General features: G+C 33.9%; 1 protein-coding gene across 3 annotated transcripts in view; it reads left to right on the top strand.

Annotated features, from left to right (window-relative positions):
• LOC138709118 (luciferin sulfotransferase-like) overlaps nucleotides 1-22215 on the top strand; it is a 134318-nt gene extending 112103 nt beyond the window's left edge. For 2 of the 3 annotated variants that reach the window (XM_069839653.1, XM_069839654.1), the window contains exons 2-7: nucleotides 7494-7746; nucleotides 13449-13545; nucleotides 15623-15803; nucleotides 16201-16321; nucleotides 19914-20008; nucleotides 20242-22215. In XM_069839653.1, the coding sequence (XP_069695754.1) occupies nucleotides 7557-7746; nucleotides 13449-13545; nucleotides 15623-15803; nucleotides 16201-16321; nucleotides 19914-20008; nucleotides 20242-20535 (978 nt within the window). In that variant the 5' untranslated portion in view covers nucleotides 7494-7556 and the 3' untranslated portion in view covers nucleotides 20536-22215. The remainder of the gene's footprint in view (nucleotides 1-7493; nucleotides 7747-13448; nucleotides 13546-15622; nucleotides 15804-16200; nucleotides 16322-19913; nucleotides 20009-20241) is intronic. The other variant, XM_069839652.1, reaches the window with a different exon arrangement.
• The last annotated feature ends 2304 nt before the right edge of the window (nucleotides 22216-24519 follow it).

The following is a 24519-nucleotide window of genomic DNA, read 5'->3' as shown; positions in this document are numbered from 1 at the left end:
AAGTGCAAGGTTTTTTTTTTTAATAATTTCCTTTTATTGCGTATTTTAGCTATTTATAATGCCTTTTTGCTGCCTATTTTAGCTATTTATGATGCCTTTTTGCCTGCCTATTTTAATCATTCATGTCCATACCTGTGGAGTAACGGTCAGAGCGTCTGGCCACGAAACCAGGTGGCCCGGGTTCGAATCCCGGTCGGGGCAAGTTACCTGGTTGAGGTTTTTTCCGGGGTTTTCCCTCAACCCAATACGAGCAAATGCTGGGTAACTTTCGGTGCTGGACCCCGGACTGATTTCACCGCATTGTCACCTTCATTTCATTCAGAAGCTAAATAACCTAGATGTTGATACAGCGTCGTAAAATAACCCAATAAAATTTAAAAAAAATAATGATTCATAATGCCTAAACTTCCGATCTCTGCTTATAAGTCTCCTATCCCTATTTCCATCGTGAAGAAGGTAATGTTTAAGGCCCCAAAAGTTTATACATTGCAGGGAAGCTTATGAAAACTCATCTCTTCAAATTGTTTCATGAAGTACAGGCTACTTTCCATCTGTTAGTGATCATAGCATTCTTTTGGTAGACTCGTGGACCGAGGTAGACAGGCTATAAAAAGAATAACTCCAGAAGGTAAAACGGTGGAAGTGTTAACAATTTCAAAACATACAGCTATTATTGACGTTTATACGTTTAGGCATTGGAAAAATTTCATTCGGAAGTTTTCTGACAGTGTTTTTTGGCACGAATACTATATTGCATCAGAGACATAATGTGATAAAATTGCAGTCCTTAACACAATTAATTTCCAACTTCTAGATATATGTGAATATGTTTAAATATGTTGGTAGAATTCTGTTCTGTACATAACTGCTCTAAAGCTGACTGCGAGAAACCTATTTCATTGAAATGTTCGTGATGCAAAGTTCCACTGTGTTTGAGCATTTTTACGATTTCCACTACTGTTATCAGTACAGTGAGTAATTTCAGGTAAGCTTACATTTCCGTATCATTTCTTCAAAGACTGTTCTATAACGAATTTCATTACTAGCCTATTACGTATCTGATATTTCATTTTCATAACTTAGATTGTTTAAGGAGATTTTCACAGTACGGTATGCAGCTAGATGAGATTTATTACCGTACATGTCTAGCATAGTAGCACTGTTTTCATTAGCTGTTACAGTTCTGGATTGAAGCTTTTGAAAAAATTATATCTCGAAAACTAGGCCCTTTCCGGATGTAGAAATTGATATGCAGTTTTCTTATTTCAAATGGAACGTATGGGGGGAAAATCGTTGTTAAAATCCATTATCACTTGGTGAGCCCACCTTGTTAGTTAGGCCTATACAACTCAGTCATGACTTCGTTATTGTTATTACATTTACTTACATTATAGAATGGGACATGAAAAATTAACATGTAACATACGAGTTTACAATGAGATAGCAACAAAGTACCTAGCAAGAATTTTCATTTGAGGGATGTACCGAAGGTTCAGAAGAACAAAACTGAGGAATTTAGTTTGATGGTTATAAAAACTTGAGTTACGTAATAATAAAATTTTTTAATAAACGGGATAAATTTATTTTCCTTGTGCATAGTAAAGCAGTTTAAATTCTTACGTAATTATTGTTTTGCATTCTTTTACAACCCGGATTTCTGGGTGAATTATTAGTTAACTCTGGGATAAAAAAATTAACTGGCGTCTTTGGACTTTACGACAATGTTTGGAATCAAACAAGACATTTATCGAAGGAAAGCAAATCAGTTTTATTATGGTCAGCTTACTGTTAAAGAGAATTAGGTACTCGTTCGATTATATTACCTGCATCACAGGATGTAAACTATTGCGCCTAAAATTCTGTAAGCTGTGGTATATACAGGCATACATACATAGATGCACATTAGAGATGAACAAAACAGACTGCCGCTCTCGCTCGCTGTGTTCGTTGCATTTGTCTTTCGAGTCTCATCTCGTCATTCTTGTGCTCTTTGAGTCTCTCTCATCATTCTCGAAATAGCATTTTGTCGGCGTGGAAAGATTTCGTAACTTTGAATAACATACATCATTGAAATAAATAACATTATAAATGTTTAAATGAGACAAAAAGACAAAACAGAACAGTGTATTAGTTATTAAAATGTTCTGGTTATATTATATGATATTACGTGTAGTTACATAAATAGAAAAAAAAATCTCAAATAAATTTGCATTTCTAAGGAACATAAAACATAACGTTAATATCTTTTTACTTGAGATTGCACACTTGATCTCAAACATATGGAAAGAACATTCCTAGCCTTTTAATAAGGGCCTAGTAAGTAAATAAAGACTGGGGAACGGATTATTATACACTGAAAGGTAGAGATGATGTTTCAAATAGGCTACTTGATTGTTTATACATGTATAACGGTTGCCAAAGCAGATAAAAGTTTAGTCAGGTATAAACAACTGTGGCGATTCAAGGTTGCTTTGATGTTCGGGACTTCGGGAGTGATTAATCTCGACGTCTCGAAACACTCACAAGCAGTCTTTACGTCAACGACGCGATTGTCGTGCGAGTTTTCGGCTTTGCGGGCGCTGTTAGTCTTGCTTTCTCGATCGTTGTTCATCTCTAATGCACATGCACACATTGACATACATACAGACCTACCATAATGCAATAACCATTCCATACTTCAAGTGAATGTTTATGCAGTCGTAGTTCAGTAAGCTGCCATCTCCTCACGGGACTGGGATTTGAATCTCGGAAAATCTTTCGAGATTTCTAGTAAAAAAATCCGGTGGGGAAGAGTTTCTTTCGGGCACGTTAGTTTGTCAAAAGTATCGCTCATTTCTTGGTCTCAGAATAGTCTCTGTGGCTTAAAAAATACGTGTAATTTCAGCTATGTTAGTATGAATGGCAGTAATTAAATATTTTATATCGGTATGTATATTTTAATCAATATACGGCAATGTTTGCCTTTTATATGCTGCAAAAAATGAAATATCATTTGTAGTTCGTGTCGCGACAGTAATCATTTGAAGACAAGCATCAATGTTACAAGGGAACGTAGGCCTACGGGTCGTTACATTCTTGACACGTTGCACGTGACCTATTTCCGGTATCGCTATGGAGAAAGCGGTGAAATGTAGGCCTAAATGCCATTTCACTACACAATACATAATAAACAACCAAGAAATGTATAACACAATCCTTGTATATCAGGAAAGTTCATAAGATGAAACACTTGTAGTAACATATTGGCATCTTTGTTGTCTAAAATAAAACTAGTTTTTGTCATATTACTGACTAATGTTAGGTCTACTTTTAATAGGCTTACCGTTACTTAAAATATAGAAATGTTGTCTGTGTAATTGTAAGATTATAATTTTGCTTAGGTTTTAGTTATGGAATTTTAGTTTGGGTAGCCTATAGGCCTATGTACGTGAATATTTTTGAAAAAATCTTTTCTGTTTAAAAAATTACACAGAGTTTCCTGAATCCAGTACTATATAGTTTATACAATTTATTTATTTATTTATTTATTTATTTATTTATTTATTTGTTTATTTGTGCTATTTAAATGAACATGTTCTAACATAATATAGCAAGCTAAGTCACTCACTTTTTACTTTAAATTAAATTTCCTAAAAGTTGCCATTTTTTTCCAAACATGTTCACTGTTTTGTCACAAATGTAGAAGATTTTGCTCGGGATCTTGCCGAAGCCCCTTTGATAAGATTTCTTCAGCTGACTGAGTTACAGCTGAACTGAATTGGACTAATATAATATACCATGTGACACACAAGTCAGTTCACAAATCGGGGAACATTACTCGAAGTGGAAATAAAATTGTATACTACTGAAAATATTCAAAATGTGTTCCATTTACTTGGACAGGCCTAACTCGATCCTGACATTCTTCTGTCACGCTTAAAAGTGTTGCAGGTGGGATGTGCTAGATAACATGGGTGAGCCTTTGTTTCAAGTCATCTATAGATGTAGGCTCTGTTTGAAGAAAACATGCTGTTTCACAAATTCCCATAGAAAGAAATCAAGGGATGTGAGGTCTGGTGACCGTGGAGGCCATGACTGAGATCCACCTCATCCAACCCAGTGCACACCGAACATCTCATTTAGTTTCTTCTGGCAAACTGTTAGAGAGAGCATAATGTGACGTGGCGCCATCTTGTTGAAACTACATTCTTATCCGTTTATCAGTGGAAAATCATACAGGATCTCCATTACAGTACTGTCCAGCAAGCAATTCTCCATATGTGTGTTGTGGAAATATGTCCTCACAACCATATCACCTAGTATTCCACACCACATCAGGGTTGTTAGCTTCACGCATCCATCTTGGACTTTCTTTGGACTAATATTGTGCGTTTTGTGTATGAGCGTGCCCATCCAGAAAAAATAAGCATTTGTCACTGAACAGAACATACTGAAGGAAAGATCGATCAGTACCCAAACGCTGTGTGATCCTGTTTCAATATGTTCGCCTCTTGAGTGAATTCTCTTCTTGCATTGTGTGTAAATGCTGTGATTTATAGGAGTGAAAACATGCAGACTTCATTATTCTGCTAACAGATTCTCTACTGATACCACGATCTCGAGCCACATAGTGCACTGATCTTTTAGGGCTGGCGTCATCTTCGCAATCACGTCTATTGAATGCTGTCCGTCAGTAGCAGATTTGGGAAGACCAATTCGTTTCTTGTCGAGTGCACTGAAAGTTGTTTTAAATTTATGCAATAATTTGGCTACAGTTTGGTGTGATTGTTTTGAAATGTCAGGATGACGACGATGAAACTCGTCTACAGCTTCTCTTGTGATTGTGCCCACAGAGCAGTACTAGCTCCACTAGCTGTTCAGGAGTCAACATCTCTTCAATTTTCAATTGATATCAATATCACAACTGAAAACGATAAAAACTACTGCTAGCTTCTTCAACTCTTAATCAATTAAAAATAATAACGCAATAGCTTCGAACAATAAACCAATAAAACAAACTAACTGTAGCATTGTTGTTTACCGTACCATGACCTACTTCAATTGATGTACTTTATTCATACTGCCTGCTGGATCGCATCTTATGGCTGCGTAATTGCCTACTCATTCCTCTTTTTTTTTGCATTGAGTTTCGCGTGGAGCATTATTGTCCAGTTTCGACGCTAGAGTGCAGCAAGTAACTGCCGTTGGTTTGGCTGTGCTAAGTGTGCAGAGTGAATTATTATAATTTTTAATTTGAAATCTTAGAAGTAATTACAGTGCATGTAATTGTTTATTAATTATGTGTTTTTTTTTCTTCATAATATATTGGAAGTAAGAAATACTGGAATTAAAATATGTTTAATTTAATCTTGTTTTCTAATCAAGATTTTTCTGTAGGAGAAACTTGGTTTCCTAAACATAGCAATATTAATTATAATACATTTACAATGGTATAAGTTTTTCCTAGTAAAATCTTAATTAAGCTAATTTCTTGTCATTTTAAATGTAACTTATCTGCCATCCATAGTATTACAGCAACAAGAAGTGGAAAGAATCAGAACACAACATCTCGTAAAACACATTGAATTGTAACTTAATATTTCCAAAGGTATGGATGGGGTAAATTACCTGTTTGCATTATTTTACTCAGCATTTATTTTCGGAGGGGGGAGGATTTTTTTTAATGAGCGCAAATGGGCTTTTTATGTATACTTTCTGGCAATACTGAACTTAAGAAAACAATAGGTCTAGTATCTGTATAACATTTCTATGGATTGGAAGAAACTGCTATTTTACAAGCAGGAAATTACCATCATATTGTCTTTAATTCTAACCTTGATATCCAATAGGCTAATCTCTTAGCTCGGTTACAGGAAGCATATATTTCTTCGTAAATGTGTTTAAACTTGTTGAAATATTTTATATCAGTTTTAGACTTTATTTTTATTATGTTAATTGATTTTAATAATAATTTTAGTAAAAGCCTAAAGCAAGCATAGTCCTGCTTGTATAATTATATTTATGATACAAACCCGTTAGTTAGAACTTGTGTTTGTATGTTGTGTCGCTTAGAAAAAAATTAAGTTTTAAATTCAGTATTAATATTATTACATATTAAGCACTGCGGAAGGATCCAGACATCCTGGGCCATCGTTTCCTAAGCCTTTGTGTTTTCTCGTATTTAAGGACGGCGTAAAAATATTTATTTTAAGGTACTTTGCATATAATGATAATGTTAATAGCGGTGGGCACTACCTGCCACCGAGCGGCAAAATAACTTCTTTCATTACTCACACATAAGAGCTGATTGAGCAGGCAGTGTGAGCAGCCTTAAGATGCGATCCAGCAGGCAGTGATTTTACGTATTCCACAGAAATTAATTCAGGAAAACTGACAAGGAAACAAAAGGTGGAGAATTCTAGCAGTACAAAAGGGGAATATGTACTGCCAACCTAAAAATACAAATGAAAAAGATCACTCAGATTACGGACATCTTGAAGGGAACACGTCATTATGTTACTTTGTACAATAATTATTTCAGTTTGACAGTTACTAATGTTTCTCATTTGTGAAATGATTTGTGTCACAGAGTATTATAATTTGTTCTAATAATAGCTTGTGCAGAATAGTGAAAACCTTGAATAATATTCATATAAATAACTATGTGATTATAGCCAATAGGTTTTTGAGATCCGTATTTCTGCCTTTTTCACTGAAAATGGCCACGTTTTTACGCAGCTTCAAATGGAGGAGAAATTCAGTCCGTAACATATTCAGGTAATAAAATCAATTTTAAATTGACAAGTTAGTAGACACTCGTTAATCAATGTGGGCACTTCTCCGAGCATTCGTAGACCGTTTTTAATTTCTAAAATAATTTAATTACTGCTTAGAACTAAGATTATTTACACTGTCTCCATTTAAATTTCATTTTAAAAAAGGCATAAACCAATCAACTTTAAAAGAAACTCCTACATTATATTCTGTATCTCGAAAGCTTTGCTGCTTGTTTGTGAACTTGGTTGCTAGTAAGGGAACGATGTGTCATTTTCATAATCTCATGGCCAGTCCTTCGTATCGTTTACGTGCACAAAATATTGACAGTAATAGAATGAAAGGTTGAAGCTCTGACTATTGTAATGTCGACCGTGACCTACTTCAAGAGTGTATCGGAACTCTGAAATGTTCATGTTTTTGGTATTGAAACTTATTATGCTCGTAGGTCAAAATATTGCTTTTATTTCAGTTTAACCGACAGTGGTATATATGGAATTTAAGAAGTAGTTTTGATGCTACGCATAAGCCATGATTTTGTGTTGGAATCCCGTTCAAGATACGGATTTTTCTCCGTGGTTAGTTCTGTACGTGGTCAGCGTACTAACTCTACCCCCTGAAAAATTCACCCTATAATATTATCTCTTTAATATTTACATGTAGATTGAAGAATCCCAAGGCAGAATTTTTGTTATTTATAAGTATAAGGGTAAAATCATGTGTGACACTACCTTTTGCAGAAAATATTGTGGACTTCTCTACATCTGCAACTTAACAAATAAGGAAATACAAGACATTTTGAAATGGAGTTTAAAGATGTAGATGGAGAATTAGGCGACATATTGTTGAAATACTTCACGTCCGAATTTCGGACTGGATACGTGAAACTACGTGGGTTCGTTTTACCAGAGTACTTCAAGAAATTTGCACAAAGAGTTGAAGATTTAGAAGTGCGAGATGACGACCTATGGATAGTCAGTTTCCCCAAAACTGGTAAGTGCCTGACTGTAGTAGAACAACCTGGACTAGAAATAAAGCAAGCCCTTGTTCCTTGTTCTCAATTGAATGCTTAAGAATTGTGTAATTATAGTAAATGATAATTTAATCAGTCAGAAAATGGATCATGTGGATAAAGAGGAGTGTTTACTCTGGAGAAATTATTTCAGAGTAACAGAAACTAGAGACTCTATCTCTTCCTAAGAGCAATTACTCTATTTTGTATTAATAAAACCCTATATTGCCTATGGAGAGCTTCCTCTACGTTAACTTCAACGAAGGGAGAAATGACTTTCTTCAACAATAGTCATAGCCTCCCATGTGCACTAGTATAAAACGCGTGACAACATTAAACAAATGCACATCAGCACAGGGGTATTATTGTCGCCATTAGGGCCTATTAATTAATGTGTATTAAAAAACTAAAACAATTTAAATAAGCAATAAAATTATTTCAGCTCAAATTTAATGTGAAACTGGCAGCAGAGAGTTGGCGCTGACATCACACCAGCTAGCAGTCGACACAGCGGAAATATAACACAATTAATACATCTAGGTACATTATGTACTCAAATATAATAAATTTGATCCATAAAATAATAAATCCTTCATTAACTGTAATGTCTAGACTCTAGAGTTCCTTTATAATGAGAGTTCAGACGTTGACTCCCAACAACAATTAAAATATGTAATGATTTGATAGCGCTGAAAATGGAAAAACAAAACTCTTACGAGAAGTGAAACCATATACCTACATTATATTATTATACAAATATTAAACGAATTCGATACTTAATTTTATAATGTATTATATTATTTTATAATATAATGTATTATATCTGAAATATAAAATATTATTATTACAACTAGTTTGTCACTGAGAAATAAGGAAAAGCTGTTAACTTGAATTTATTTGAAGCAAAGCGTTACTGGATTATGCAATAAGGTAGGCGATGTTTGTATCCTGTGCCTCAACTCTATTCTCAATTATTATCTTAGCGTATGCTCGATTACACTACCTCTAGCGCTTGAAAGTGGATTTAACCGCAGGCTCACAGAGAAACAAAACACAGGAAAATTCGCTCAGTGTCCATTCTTTATAATCCCTATTCGCTGGGTAGGCATTAAACTATTTTTATTCCGTATTGAAAATACATGTGGCTGCAGACTAATACTAGGTCTGTATTTATCAATATACAGTATGTAGCTAAAGCTCGCAGAAGTCAGTGAAGGGAAAGAATATTGTGCCCTCTTTGTTTTAGATTTTCTGGAAAAATACTTGTATTTTCCGAGCGAGTAAATCATGTCAACAAAATAAATTACATTGTTCGTTATAAATTGTAGTGGTTTCAATATTCAAGCTATGGCCAAGCTATTCAACTGAAATGTAATGATAAGACACACTTCATTTGAATTTTAAAATTAGTCTCGAGTAGGCTAATTAATTAGACCTACATTACTGTAATCGTCGTTATTAAAGGTTGAAATTTCATGGAAGAGATTCTCTTGACACCCTGTTTATACATCCCTGCTTAAAAACACTCAATTCGGCATTTTTATAACCACTGTCATTAAAAAGTTCATTTGTAATATTGTTTATTATCCTATCTCGAAAACAAGTTACTTTACCAACCTTCCCTATAATTTCACCAACTTCCTTCTACAACATTTATTTTTATGGGCATCTCTATATACTTTCGAACCCATATCATACAGGCAGGATGACTGGAAACAAAATTAATTAAAATATCGTCATTTATTGTTGAGAAGTTGTACACGTTTTGAAGCCATATTGCTTTACCGTCATTCTTTTGTTTTCTGAATGTACGACGATTATCGCTCTCAATTTGAAGTCAAATCAATCCAGAGCGATGAACCAGCGATGAACGTCGTAAAGAAACCAGCGAATAGGGATTATAAAGAATGGACACTTCGCGTCAGTACCTTTTGATGTAGCCGGACCGATTTCAATGACCTTCAAGCCAGCTAGAGCGTCAGATTCTGCTTTCTCCCTAGAGTTGGCGCTGACATCACACCAGCTAGCAGTCGACACAGCGGAAATATAACACATACAATTAATACATCTAGGTACATTATGTACTCAAATATAATAAATTGGATCCATAAAATAATAAATCCTTCATTAACTGTAATGTCTAGACTCTAGAGTTCCTTTATAATGAGAGTTCAGACGTTGATCCCAACAACAATTAAAATATGTAATGATTTGATAGCGCTGAAAATGGAAAAACAAAACTCTTACGAGAAGTAAAACCATATACCTATATTATATTATATACAAATATTAAACGAATTCGATACTTAATTTTATAATGTATTATATTATTTTATAATATAATTTATGATATCTGAAATATAAAATATTATTATTACAACTAGTTTGTCACTGAGAAATAAGGAAAAGCTGTTAACTTGAATTTATTTGAAGCAAAGCGTTACTGTATTATGCAATAAGGTAGGCGATGTTTGGATCCTGTGCCTTAATTCTATTCTCAATTATTATCTTAGCGTATGCTCGATTACACTACATCTAGCGCTTGAAAGTGGAACTAGCCGCTGGCGCACAGAGAAACAAAACACAGGAAAATTCGCTCAGTGTCCATTCTTTATAATCCCTATTCGCTGAAGAAACCAGCTGCGTATATTTACACGTAGAGCTAATTGACCGGCGTTGTTCGCTCGGCGATGATCGCCGTAGCGGAACCATAGCTTTAGATGCGATATATTTTTCAAACAAGATATCGAGTTATTGCAGTATAAAGTAAATAACAGTTGAAATGAATGTAATTGCATTTTGGATGAACTAAGCAGCTATGGAATACACTAAAAGTTGGATTTAGTCTTTGTACATGTTCAACAGTTTTATTGTGAGTATAGATTTCACCATTGACAATAAAGTGTGCCTCATCTGTACCCAGTGTTCGAGCTAACCATTCTGGTTCATTTTCTATCCGAGCTAATAAACGTATTGAAAAGTTGTATCTCTTTTCATAATCAGCTATGTACGGGTACATCATTTTATTTTTAATTCAATTTTTATAGTACCTGAGTTTTTTAATGTACTTCACTCCCATCCCCTCTAGTAGTAAACTTGCAACCGTCTTCCACACAGAACCAAGGCCGCGTATGCAGTCAAAGTCGCCGTACGGTTATAGTAAACAGTACTGAGTTGGTGAGTAGGGTATAGTATGTTCCAGAAATATGTTAGTGTTTTCCAGTGACAAAAGAGCTTTCAATATTGAATCACATTTTCGCACAGGTACTGTCGTCCGTTTGCCTACATCGCATCCCGGTTTCCCCCACCTGCTTCTGCTCGGCCCTCTGTAAAAGCTAGTGGCTGGGCTGTCTTAGCTCTTTTCTGAAAACATTAATTTCTGTTAGGAATCGGACGTCTACGTAATATTATATAACTATTTAAAATAATTTAAATAAAAGGGTCTCGTTGAGTAATCAATTGTCACGTGATTTCCTCCCTTTCTACGACCCTGCGACAAAACCACTTGGATGGACAGTAGATAACATGTCTGAGTAATTTTATCTTTTCGGATCAGGCAGTATTGAATGTTGAATTTACAGTACGTAAGGTACTCTTTTATAGAGTAGGTACAGAATTATTTCAACATGAGTTAATAAGTATGAAGGACGAAACTGGTAATTGGAATTAGATCCAATAGTCTATAGTGCGATAATAGGCACAAAAGAACTGAAGCCTGTATCGAAATGAACGGCCACCATTTTCAAAAATGTGTTTAAATATCCATATTATGATTATTTCTTAATTTAACTTCATTCTCTATATTGTATGCTAATGTTCTGTAGACAGTAAAATATACACTGCATAATGAATACGTCCGAATGGATAGCTCAGTTCGCGAGTAAAAACACTTACTGTTAATACAGTATTGTATTTTGATTAAAGAAAACCCTAATGAAAATTATCAAACTCAAAATCGCGATATTTCCTAGTTTACGTAAATGGATGAACTACTTTTCTTTCCTCCTATACCTAGTAAAGTGATTTGTTTGTATTTTACACCAGCATCATCGAACTCCAGTCGTGGAAGGGGATAGCGAACGGTGTTTCCAGTTCTCACCCATTAATCCAAAGGTATAGCCAGGTTGATATTATAAATGTTAATAAAAATAAAATGATGTCCCTGTAGTATTGTGGGTATGTTCCACCATTGATTTCAGCTCCTCCTGCCACCATTGATTTCAGCTCCTCCTGCATATGGCTTTCACAGAACCCGGAGTTTCATTACCACCCTTTATGCCCACAATCGGTCCCTATCCTAAGTAAGATTAATCGTCTCTGGCATCATATCCCAACTCCCTCAAATCCATTTTAATATTATCCTCCCATCTCGTCTCTGTCTCTCCAAAGATCTTTTTCCCTCAGGTCTCCCAACTAACACACTACATGAATTTCTGGATTCACCCATATGTGTTACATGCCCTGCCCATCTCAAACGTCTAGATTTAATATGTCTATTTATTTTATGCTAAATGAAGAATACAATGTGTGCAGTTCTGCTTTTTATAGCTCTCTCTATTCTCCTGTAATTTCTTCCCTCTGAGCCACAAATATTTTCCTAAGATCTTATTCTAAAACACCCTTCCTCTCTCAAAGGGAGAGTCCAAGTTTCACAACCAGACAGAACAACCGGTAATATAACTGTTTTATAAATTCTAACTTTTACTTTTTTTGAAAGCAGACTAGATGACTAAAATAATAACAAGCATTTCCCTTATTTAATCTGCGTTTAAGTAATTTCCTCTCGAGTGTCATTTATATTTGTTACCCTGTTACTCCAAGATATTTGAATTTTTCCACTTCTTCAAAGGAAAATTTTCGAATTTTTATATTTACATTTCGTACAATGTTCTGGTCACGAGACATAATCATACATTTTGTCTTTTAGGGATTTATTTCCAAACCGTGTACAAACAGATTTTCGTTAACTATTGGGAGTTGGACTACAAGTTTTTGTGATCTAATAGAGAAGCTTTTTCTTATTAAAATTATTAATAATCCGAAAATAGTGAAATAAGGTACCGGTACGGGTTCACGTTTTATAATAAAATGTGTGAGAATCTCTGGCAACACAGTTCCTTTATTCTGAAACACTTTTATGGACAAAAGCAGATTTAAAAATAAATAAGCCATATGTTTAATAGATATAAACAACATAATATTTCTTCGAAATATAAAATATATAATATTCCGAAGTGATATAGTGTTAAAAATTGTGTAGGCTAATCAAGATGTAGAATGGAATATTATTTTATACAAGTTCAGATTAATAGCAGAATGTTTTCTCAGAGAGAGAAGGAGAGCCAAACATAATTATTAGCTTTTCTCATACACATCTGTACAAACAGACACGAGATTTGAGACATCGACAGTGCTTAGAGCTTGTAGAGTTATAATTCATTTACACCTAGCTGTCTGTTGTATGCAGACTCACTACTGTAAGGCAATACAATCACTTGGATCTGTTACTTTATTTACTTGAACAAATGGTAGTTACAAAATTTGAGGGAAATACGAGTAGGCATATGTGTCAACTATCGTGAAAGACGGTCCATTACACCCATTAAATAACAAACACTCCATCGTATGTTAAATATTTAAAAAAGCTCTTTTACAACAATAACACATTTTATTTATATTTTAGGTACGACATGGACACAGGAAATGTCATGGCTTATTGGACACGATCTGGACTTCGAAGGAGCCAAAGTGCCTCTTCCAGAAAGATTTCCCTTTATAGAGTAAGTCATTAATTTATTGTAGAGTAAGTACGCTTGATATGGAAAGGATTTTTGTTTAGAATCTTATAAAACCTTAATTGAAAAATTATATTAGTATTAATTGTGGATTTGTATAAATAATTTATTCTTCTAAAAAGTATTATTTGTATTAAATAGTAGGTACTCTCTTAATGCATTGAACTATTAATGATTGAAAAATGAAATAATTATAAACAAATAAAAAATCTTAAAGTTATGGATCAGGGGTGGGAAACTTGTATTGTAAACAGAGCAGTTAGCATGACTATCTACGTGCAACAGTAACTATAGCAGGAGGAGTTAATATCTCTGAGAAGTGGCTGTTTTCCGTCCCTGCTGTAGATCATAATACAGTATAATTCAGGAAGCTGAAAATCAAAACAAGTTTTATTAATCAAATATATGTATGTGTATAATTACACATTCGCAAAAGATTTTCCTATCCTGAACACGAGATCACACTCTTTCAGAGGAATGCTAGAATTTTTGTTCCTTGTATGTGACTTGGGGAGAAAATGCTAATTGGGATTTCCCTGTCTTTGATCGGGTCAAAAATTCTGATAGAACTGATATTTAATTCTTGCTGTGAATTTCGGTGAACTCCGGAGAGCCAAATTAGTCAAATTCACTCTCCTCACCTCCATGCTGGGGCCCCTTGGGATCTTTTTAAGATGCGAAAGAGAGAGTGGCGTGCGGAAAGCAACAGGAAGCTACTGCATTTACCTTTACCAAGAAAAATTGCAAAGCATCTTCTGCGGACCTCTGGAGAAAGAATTAAGGAAGAGACTAGTGAAATGCTTTGTTTGGAGTGTAGCATTATATGGGGCAGAAACATGGACATTAGGACGAAGTGAAGAGAAGCGACTAGAAGCATTTGAAATGTAGATATGGAGAAGGATGGAGCATGTGGAGTGGACAGGCAGAATAAGAAATGTAGCTGTGTTGGAAAGAGTGGATGATGAAAGAATGATGCTGAAACTAATCAGAAAGAGGAAAAGGAATTGACTGGGTCACCAGTTGAGAAGAAACTGCTTTCTGAAGGTTGCACTGGAAGGAATGGTGAACGGAAGAAGAGTTCGGGGCAGAAGAAGATATCAGATGATAGACGACATTAAGGTATATGGATCGTATGAGGAGACTAAGAGGAAGGCAGAAAATAGGAGAGACTGGAGAAAGCTGGGTTTGTAGTGAAAGACCTGCCCTTGGACAGATCACTATGAATAAATGAATGAATGTATATGATTTACATTTTCTAGCAATCATCGCCTGCTCGAATGCATCCATGCATCTGATGGCTGTCTATATTCTCTGCTCATTCAATGGTCAAACATATAACATGAATAGAAAACAATAGTCGCTAAATGGCAACTCCTAACGGCCAGTAAAGTCGCTTGTGGATGTAGGTTCTATGCTTTATATTTGTAGTATGTGATTAAAATATTACCGTACTTTGTTCCACGACTCTTCATTAACCAATTATATTCTTTGCTCTTGAAAGAAACAGAAAACCGGAAAAACTTTTTCTGTGTGGAACTTCCTTACATTGCTATACCGATGCCCGGCCCCCCCCCCCCCGAACAATTTTTCCCTCGAAATTATTCTTCCTTACATTATTAAGTAGAAGTTTCATGAATTTATCCACAAGAGTTTCTGGCACAAGTTTCTGATGGTTATTATTCTTAAAACAATTCAAAATGTCACACTGGCACAAAATAGATACAACTTTTTTTTTTCATGGTTTGGAGCCGACATACTGATGAACATAGTTCATTTGATGCTGCTACCTACCATTTCAGCGAAAGCATTGTTAGAATGGTCTTATGAGCAAGTAGTATAAGCAGCCTTAGGATACATTCAAGCAAGCGGTGCTAGCAATAATTGTGTTTGCTTTGATTCATTATGACTTCTGTTATTGTTTGTTTTGTACTGTCGAATGTGGCTTGATAAAAATAATAATAATAATAATAATAATAATAATAATAATAATAATAATAATAATAGCTACAGTAATAGTAATAATAACAAATCACTTTAATTTATTACTTTTGTTTTGTTTCAGTCATTCTCCATTATTTGATTACACTGATGTACTTCCAAAGATACCGGAATTCAAGCTACCAGATTTTGTTAATGATTCGGTAACATATATTGATAAGAAGAAATCACCACGTTTCATCAAAACTCACCTGCCCTGGGAACTTCTTCCAAAGCAGATTCGTAATGGTACCAAGAAACCCAAGGTAATTTTTTCATTTATCTAGTGCAGATTAATTTAATTCTTCTTTTCGCCAGTTCGCAGTAAATGTGTAAAGTATTCAAATAGTTCTTACAAAGCTCTTGATGAATTTATGATTTTTATTTTAAGAACTAACAATAACAAAATTTGACAATTTATGAAAATTCAAGCAAAAATGTTGAAATAATGTCAAATAAATCATTATTTTCGGTTGTTATTTTTGTTTTTGAATGAATTATACTGATGGTATGCAAGTAATATGAAATAGTGTTTGGTTCTTTAATGTTTTCCTACGGAAATTTTCATATCTCCAGAGAAGCTAACTACAACAACAGCAATGTTATTAATATTAAATAACACCATTACGGTACATAACGTGGACTGTTCTTTTGTTGCTATAGATAATCTACGTGGCGAGAAATGCGAAAGATACATGTATATCATATTTTCACCACTGTACACTGTTAGAAGGCTATACTGGAAATTTTGACGACTTTTGCAAACTCTTCATGGGTGGATCTTGTAAGTAAAAGCAATGTATGCAAAATATTTATGTCATGCACATTATTGGTTTTATTTCCATTTTATGTGTTGGTGTTCGACTCTATGGAAAGTCTCTATTGTTATGGTACTGATTATTATCTGCCATCTTTTCATTCTTTTCACATCATTTGAAAATTGCTGAGTAAACTCAAAGCCATGAAAAATGAAGTACAATAAGTTACACTTCAAAATTCATCCTATTTGTTTGTGTATGTCTCCATTGGCATGTATTTTATTCGTAATTTTTTCCTCGTACTTCCGAGGACATACATGTTTGCTGTCTTTTTTTTTTTTCACCTATTACTAGTACCGGTATATTTTAATAAATATTCAGCATTCTTGATAAAAACATTTGCATGTTCCACACTTACTAAATTTAGAATTTCAATATGATATAAGTGATGTCTTAAACAGTCTTTAGAATTTTTCACACTGTAAATTTATTTATGCTCGACCATGCCGAAATGTAGTAATTATACACCTGGTAGTAGCCCTTTAATGCACCTCATTAAAGTACACCTATTCATTATAATTCAGTTGTTCAGCCAATGAGAAATCACCACTGCACCATTATAAAACCGTAAGTATCGATTATTCTCGGATATGCAATTGAAAGACAATTAGCGAAAAGTCACGGAGGCTGGAAATCCAATACTGTCGCAGAAGGTTATGTTCTGTTACTATAATAATGAGCGTTAATTGTAAATAATATTCAAATAAATTCAATTTGTCATCTCGTTTTTCAACTCTAAATCAATTTCCAGGTTATATCAAGGCTAATGTTCATGTTATTCTCTAGATTATATAAAGGTCAATGACATTCGTGCCTCGGAAAAAATCAATAGTTTCGCGTCTGCGCACATCTCTCAATTCAGGTCAGTCCCGCTCCTCACTTACATAACCATAACATGAATACCGGTACTTATGAATAATTTCAAGTTAGAATCTGGTCGAACATAAAAAGTCGTATGAAACTTGCTTGCGCTCGTTTCATAAACAAACATACTCGCGTCTTAATTACTACCATTATAGGCTCGTTGCATAATGTACTATTCATTTACTGTTAAAATAGTATGACAACTTACCTGTGCAATCTGTTAAACAATAGGCCTAACCTGTACTGGGTACCTACTTGTTTGTAAAAGCTGTGCAGAAAATTTAATTAGGTCTATGCATCATGGTTGACTCTAGTAGATTTTTTATTATAGTAGGTTATTTTACGACGCTTTATCAAAAAATGAGGTTATTTAGCGTCTGAATGAGATGAAGGTGATAATGCCTGTGAAATGAGTCCGGGGTACAACACCGAAAATTACCCAGCATTTGCTCATAATTATTGGGTTGAGGAAAAACCCCGAAAAAAACCTCAACCAGGTAACTTGCCCCGACTGGAATCGAACCTGGGCCACCTGGTTTCGCGACTAGACGCGCTAACTGTTACTCCACAGGTGTGGACGACTCTAGTAGAAGGTCGGAAGGTAGAAACTTGGCAACATGTGAGACAGGCATCGACCCTCTCACGATTGTTTGAAGGATATGTGTGGTATATGCGATTTAATTTTTATTTTCGCTTATTGAAGAGTGTTTACAATTTATGCTAAGCTTTTTAGATATGAAATCAGCCAAATATGGATTTCTAAAATGATTCTCACAAACCTCTGAAGCAGCCGAAAATATAGAAAAATATAGAACCAGAAAGGAATGAAATGGTAGATGTAGCTCCAATTTTTAGTGTTATTCAAGACCCTGATACTTCTAACTTCGAAGCTGATACTTCCAGCCTTCTGTACATATCAAGTTATGGCTCTTCAGGGTATCCTCAGAGTTACATTGCTCACTTTGTAGGCATTGATTACTTGGTAGGAAAATCAGAATATTTATTTTGACACTTTGAACTAAGGAGGACTTACTCTTCGTTTAGATTTTGTACTTTAGATTGAAAAATTGCTTACCCTGCATTGTAAATGCATTGATTTAAAGCAGTGTTCATGAAGAAAAATTTATAAAATGTGGAAATTAAAAAAAAGTTGTTGATGTTACTCTCAAAAACAATCTTGTGTAGTGATGCTAGCTTTGTAAATTATGTATACTCATGTGAGATGGAATATGTTGAACTTGCTGATAAAATACTTTCTTTCATTATAAACATAGTTAAATAATTATTCAAAGGCAAGGAATGATGACATAGCTGCCAGTAAACCAGTGTACCGGTACAGTAAGAGGAAATTACAGACAAATTTAGAAAAGTACCGGTATGTGAAAAATGTAGGCCTAAATAAAGTAAATGTTGATAAATGGGCAACTTACTAATGTTATATACGGTATTTAAGCATGTGGGCTTACAGCTGTTTCGGTATATAGGCCTACACCATAAATACCGAAACAGCTGTAAGCCCACGTGCTTAAATATATAACACTAGTAAGTTGCCCATTTATCAATTTTCTGTAATAGAGTGTTAAAAGTAGCATACCCAAGACTCAAGATGGGGAAGTAAATGTATAGACAGTGCATAGTCTAGACATATAGGACTAGGAATTGTATTGTATGTGTTTGAGATTGCACATAATGTAATGGAATAATGTTTTGATATATAATATAAAACTATAGATGTTCAAAATAAGGTAAGATAAACGATATCTAATAATAATGACGTGACTCCTTGTAAGTTATTTACAGAGACTTTTTATAAATTGACATTACTGAAGTTTAAGAAAGGTGGCATAGTGTAACTGGATAAACCCCTTTAATTCTGGCTAGAAAACAACGTAGGCCAAGGACCTAAATAAGATTAAATGTAACCAAATGTGTTTAATACACACGCCTATGAACTGTATGTGTTTATGTTTTGTACATAATGTAATGGAATATTTTTTATAAACAATATAAAACTATAGAGTGGGAAATAATAAGAAAAAATAATGAAGACACGACATTAAGGCCTACCCTTACGAATCCTTGTATTAAAATACAGCAATTTTTCCATAACATAATATGTGACTAATTGCAGAAAATGGTACCTAAAGTCGGATTTTTTATTTTTTTTGTTTTTTATGGTTTCAAAAAGAGGATGAACTTTTTTCTTTTTTTAAATCATGGTTCCAGGTGCTATAGTTTTCAATATATTTACTTATTGAATGTTGATAAATTACATTATGTACTTTTCGAGAAAAATGCAATTAAAGGTTTCACTTGTTTTCTTAGCAATTATAAGAAAGATTTAGGTATTTAAGAAGCACTGTGTAAAGCTATGTCCTAGTTTAGTATGTAAAAAAAGGCTTCAGACCACCCCTTCAACTCAAGCATGGAATGAGATCTCTGCCATTGGTTGAATAGCAATGTTATGCTTCTCTCCTCCTCTGCCGGCAATGTTTACATCTCCTGTCAAACATTTTGGAACGACGTATAGAATCAACTGTGGCCTGTGACATAAAATTGCAGTTTATATTGTTACACTGCAGATAAAATTATTATTACCAGTAATAAATTTACATCAATAGTAATAACACAATATAATGAGAATTAAATTTACGATGTTTGTTATTGGTACCAATGTTGTTTATTTATGTACAGTGTGCTTTGCTCCATTCTGGCCTCATATTCTCAACTTCTGGAATCGTCGAGATGATCCAAACGTTTTGTTCCTCAAATTTGAAGATCTAAAGAAGGTATTCACTCTTAATTACACACTCTTAACAGTTGTATATCACTCATGTCCACTAGTCATTAAGGTAAAATATTGTAATAGTTTTAATATTAACCTAGTGAAGTTAAAAAGTTGTTAATTTAACAAATTTGACAGATCATTAGTAAAAGAGGCATATGGAACATTAATATACACATGAAATTAATTTAAGTAAGCTTTTATTAAGAAACATTAATGGTATTCTTTACTTCACAGAATCTTCCAGAAGCAATTAAGAAAACAGCTGACTTTATGGGTAAGGACTTGAATGAAGAACAGCTGAAGTTGTTAACTGATCATCTAAGTTTTGCCAGCATGAAAAACAATCCAGCTGTCAATTATGAAGCAGCTATTGAAATCAATAAGAAGTTTGGTCTAATAAACGCAGATGGTCATTTTATGCGTAGTGGTCAGGTTGGTGGATACAAGGAGGCCATGAGTGAGAAACTCATTGCAGAATTTGATCGTTGGACACAGGAGAACATCGCTGGAACAGGTCTCTCATTCTGATGAAGATGCCAATAGTATAATGTTTGAATTGATGTACAAAAATATGTAAGAAAGTTGTTAATATCGGAACATATTTTGTATATTGGTTTTATATTATAACTGATATGTAAATAATATTTCCTACAAAATTCACAATCCTGTAATTAGAGAAATTTTATATAAAAGTAGGAGGACTTTTAAATTACAGTTTTAAACTGAAATGAAACATGAGGACCAACATTGAAACTCATTTATCTTTAAATTGATTTAATTTAATTCAGTACATTCCTAAAGTTGTAATTAAAAATTGTATTAGTAATGTAAAAAGAAATTAAGTTTCTACATAGATAGATTGTAGACAATTTCGTCAGCAAGTTACTGTATTGGAGAAAATAATATAGCAGAAATAGACTTCCTCTTAAACCACTGTGAATAACCACTTTGGTAAAGTTGTTTAATATCGTTGACCCTGGACTTCAAGAAAAATTAATCAACAGTAATAGGCCTACTATATTCTATTTTTTTCTCATGGTAGAATATATTTTGAATGTTCAGTCTCTTATTGGTATCAGAATCAGTTTCAGAGTTCGAGACCACAGGTTAAAAAAAATCATGAAAGGATAATAAAAATTCACGATACTTCTGTTAAGTTCTTAAACTTAAGTAATAGGACTTCCAAATAATTCTTGCCTTCAAATTGTTGGCACTTAGAAGAAATGTCTTCTATGTTAGCATGGGATGTTTTTTCGTTTTGTTTTTGTTTGTACTTGTTATTTGCAAAAGTTAAGATTTTCACTTGCAAGTGTCACATCTAAGTTACACGTGCAAATGTGTTCAATTTTGAAAACTTGTGAAGGAGTAAATCTAACTTTTCATTAGCACCAAAGAAAGCTCAATTATTCTTGCCTTCACTATGTTAAGTCTTTTCTTAATACTTTTCCCCTTTCTAGAAATTGGTTTTGAATATTAATAAAGTTATAGCACATTATTTCAATTAATTCTTCCCTTCAATTAGCTAGTACCTTAGAAAAAATGTCTTCTGCGTTAGCATGGTATGTTTCATCGCCTTGTTTTTGTTTGTACTTGTTTATTTGTAAAAGCAAAGAATTTTCACTTGCAAATGCCACATCTACAAATGCAAATGTGTTCAATTTTGGGAATTTGTGAAGGAGCAAATTTCAACTTTTCATTTGCACCAAAGTAAGCTCAGTAATTCTGGCCTTCACTGTGTTAAGTCTTTTCTTAATACTTCCCCCTTTCTGGAAATTGGTTTTAAATATTAATAAAATTATAGCACATCATTGGCACTGAAGCATTTCTACTGTTCATTACAGTAATTTCAATTATTTCTTTCCATTTTTATGTTGTATATCTGAAGATACCAGTAATTAGTAGAATGTTTATTGACGTAATGTGGAGTTCCCAAATTTAGAAACGGAAATTATTACTCCAATATAGTTGGTATTTATTAGTCATGTCTTTGTTACTGTTAACATACTTTGATAAGCGTACAGTTCAGAATTATACCTACATGATAGATATTTTTATTTTACACTCCACATCATGCAAAATATTGTCATCTTCAGAACAATGTGTGAGTTTTGTGTAATTTTCAAGATTTGGAAGGCTGTTGCTTCTCGACCGAGGCTTCAAGAATAACATTATGAAAATCTTCCATTCTTTTTTTTTTTTTTCAAATAATGGATGGGAGCAAAGCAATAATAATTGTAATTTTTATTTTATGGTGTAGGTAGTTCTGAGAGCTGTTCATCAAAAACCATAAAGTAAAGTAGCATTTCTCGAACACATTCACAATGGAATATCTATGAAGACCAATTTTATTAATATTCAGTTGTTTTATTAGATAAAATTCTATCATAAGTTGTAATGTAGTCAGGAAACAAAGTGAAACGTGGATCTGTAATGTGCTATTGTTAAATCACAGTGAGATATTAAAGTATGTATTTTGCTACTAGCCATATTTATACAACATTGTTCGTATACTGTGTTCTGAATTTTCTGTTACAAATTAAAACGAAGTAATTACACTGTAAACAATATCAGATATTTGTGTAAGACTTACTGAAAATAATTCCACATTGTGACAATAAATAAACTTCTTTTTCACAAAAGTATAACTTTCTTACAATTGCTAGGCATTTCATATTTCTCTTTTATGAATAAAAGCCAGTTGGAATATAAAATGATCGTAAGTATTTCCTTCTTCCAGCATTGACCCTGAAGTCCGATGTGGCTTAGTTCTTGAAGATGTATCTGTTCTCAAACATTGCAAAGGGTCTGCAATTAAGAATGTGTTTCACTGCAGCCTAGAGTAAGCGTATACTGAGACAATTAACAAGGCAAGATAGACTAGTACAACAAAACAGTGCAGTGAAACATAGGGCAAGTCTCACATGTGAAATAACCAATGAACGTTAAATAATTCTAAATAAACTAGGGTTACCAGATTCTTTCTCAATTTGCGGAGACTTTTAATATTTCTGTCACTTATATTGGTTTTACACAATTTAAAGAATTAAAATACTGATACTCAATCTACTTTCAAACTGAGGTACTTCTTTTTTCAGAAGAGTGAATTTTTAAGCAGAGCTTAGATTCCAATTTTTCAGTAAATTCTTGACAGGTCGTGTTGAAGTTAAGATAGCAAGCATGGCACAAACAATTTCTAAACTCGTTCTAGATTTTTTAGGATGTCTACATCATGTTCACTGATGAAATATCCTCCACTGAAACGTTACCGGTACCTCCAGGACAGAGATTTTTTTTCTCAGAAAAAAAAAAAATAAAATTCCACTCCACTTTGAGCAAACAGTAGCATTTTCTTCATCTCACTTTGCCATTTTCTCTGAAGTCGCACATTTCTTCAAACAAGAAACTTCATCAAATAAATAATCTTCAAGCAGGTCAAGTCCATTTACGTTTGAAGAAAAGTAATGGACTGTTTCTTCAAATTTTTCTCTTTCTAATGGAGGTCCCAACAATATAAGTACATTTTATAGGTATCTTGTGAATGAATAACACAGGCACTGGGATATTCAACAGCATTTTCATTAAATTCATGAGAGAGAGTGAGAATTCTGTTGTGAAATAAGAGCTATTTCTTCTAAAGATGCTCCAGTTTTGATTCTAGCATCATGAAAAGTGGACAAAGTTGCATTAGCAAAATTTATCACAGCAATATGCAAGGATCATTAAACCATTTTAATTATTAACAATGGAAACCAATGGAAATCCAGGGACGAATTTTGTCAGGGGACAGAGAGCAAAATTCGGGGACTGTTCCTGAGAGACGGGGATGTCTGGTAACCTTAGAATAAACTCTAAACTGTAGCATCATAGCTAGTATGACAGAATTAGTCTCTCTCTTACTTCCCCCTTTGTATGAATCTCACATGTCTACATAATATTATATGTTGTTGTTGTTTTCTAATGCCAGGCATTTGACAATAAAGTCATTTGACCTCTTGCACTCCAATATTTTTCAAAGATATTATCATGGTCAGCCACTGAAGCACAGATTTTGAGGTGTTCCGAGTCCATTTCTTGGTTTGAGTTGCACATAATATTATATAGAACCAGTGCTGTCATGGTAATTTTTCTCTTAGCCATACGCCCCATCCCTTGTTTCTCCCTTGAAATATATTTTACTCTCTCTCTCTCTCTCTCTCTGACTGTCATTTAATGGCTTTTTTTAATATTAAAGAAGAAGTAAATAAATTGTTTTGCTTTACATTTTAATTGTACAACAAGCTCGATTTAAAGAATTTACCATGTAGCCCCACCATAGATGCACACTTGTCTCGATGAATCTTGGAGTGTGTATTTGCAGCACTTCTTGTTTTTCAACATTATTTTATATAATTCTGGGTTCCAGTGCTACAGAGGTGAACAATTTTTGTTTATGAACATCAAACAAAATACATTAGGAACAGCAAGAGATGATCTAAGATCTGTACAGATCTCTGCGTACAAAACTTAGGCACG

The sequence above is a fragment of the Periplaneta americana genome, chromosome 11, assembly GCF_040183065.1.
Source record: "Periplaneta americana isolate PAMFEO1 chromosome 11, P.americana_PAMFEO1_priV1, whole genome shotgun sequence".
Classification (NCBI taxonomy): Eukaryota; Metazoa; Arthropoda; class Insecta; order Blattodea; family Blattidae; genus Periplaneta; species Periplaneta americana.
This window is presented reverse-complemented; position numbering and strand designations above follow the sequence as displayed.